This window comes from Sinocyclocheilus grahami, unplaced genomic scaffold, assembly GCF_001515645.1.
Source record: "Sinocyclocheilus grahami isolate Dianchi unplaced genomic scaffold, SAMN03320097.WGS_v1.1 scaffold77.1, whole genome shotgun sequence".
Classification (NCBI taxonomy): Eukaryota; Metazoa; Chordata; class Actinopteri; order Cypriniformes; family Cyprinidae; genus Sinocyclocheilus; species Sinocyclocheilus grahami.
In genome coordinates this window covers 1,228,574-1,229,532 of record NW_015505256.1, presented here as the reverse complement: position 1 = coordinate 1,229,532, position 959 = coordinate 1,228,574, and the positions used below count along the sequence as shown (strand labels likewise).

General features: G+C 35.6%; 1 protein-coding gene across 2 annotated transcripts in view; it reads right to left on the bottom strand.

Moving 5' to 3' along the window:
• hps1 (HPS1 biogenesis of lysosomal organelles complex 3 subunit 1) overlaps window positions 1-959 on the bottom strand; it is a 17,728-nt gene that overhangs the window by 2,717 nt on the left and 14,052 nt on the right. Inside the window, exon 18 of one of the 2 annotated variants that reach the window (XM_016273287.1) lies at window positions 21-126. The exons of the other annotated variant lie outside the window; for it this stretch is intronic. Within the exon in view, the coding sequence (XP_016128773.1) occupies window positions 96-126 (31 nt within the window). The 3' untranslated portion in view covers window positions 21-95. Of the gene's footprint in view, window positions 1-20; window positions 127-959 lie in introns of those variants that run through there. 2 annotated transcript variants of the gene reach the window in all.

Genomic DNA, 959 nt, shown 5'->3' with positions numbered 1-959 from the left:
TTTGTAGAGTTGGTGGTCGAAACTGTGGTTCTGGAAGAATGTAATGGACTCGATACCTCTTCAACCAGAAAATGTGCACATCCTAAATCCTGAAATCATGTACAGGACTGGACAGGTGCTGCAAACCTATGCAGAGCAAGAGAAAAAGGTCAGAACTGAGATGATTTCTCAAATGTGCAAACTGAACATTTCTTCTTCTGCCGTCTTTGAATTTAAAAGGATACTAAATAGAGCATGTTGCTTCTAAAATCAATATATTTTTCTACCATTTAAAAGTTTGGGGTCAGATGATCCTCTTATGTTCTGTAATTTTGTGAAATATAATTACAATTTTAATAAACTGTTTTCTATTTCAACATTTTTAAATATAATTTATTCCTGTAATGCAAAGCTGAACTTTAAACGGTCATTATTCCAGTCTTCGGTGTCACATGATCCTTCAGAACGTCGCAATATTGTAAATATTTGTTTTAAACCAGGAAGGCGAGCCACTGGATATCACACAAGCAACGTACAAACTTTGTGCAAGAGTTAAATGGTGAACCTCTTAATCTCAGTCGACTTGATTCACTAAAGTGAAAGGAAAAACTGACGGCACTTTCGGCATCTGACGGCACATATTCTCTCAGAGACGACGAGAGACGAACCTACTTCATATGCTGATAACGGTATATACAGTGGTGTGAAAAAGTGTTGGCCCCCTTCCTGATTTCTTATTTTTTTGCATGTTTGTCACACTTTAATGTTTCAGATCATCAAACAAATTTAAATATTACACAAAGATAATGCAAGTAAATACAAAATGCAGTTTTTAAATGATGATTTCATTTATTAAGGAAAGCTGTCCAAACCTACGTGGCCCTACGTGAAAAATTAATTGCCCCCTCCTGTTAAATCATGAAAGAACTGCAATTAACCACATTATTTTAGAAAGCTGAGTTAAATTTCACTAGCCACAC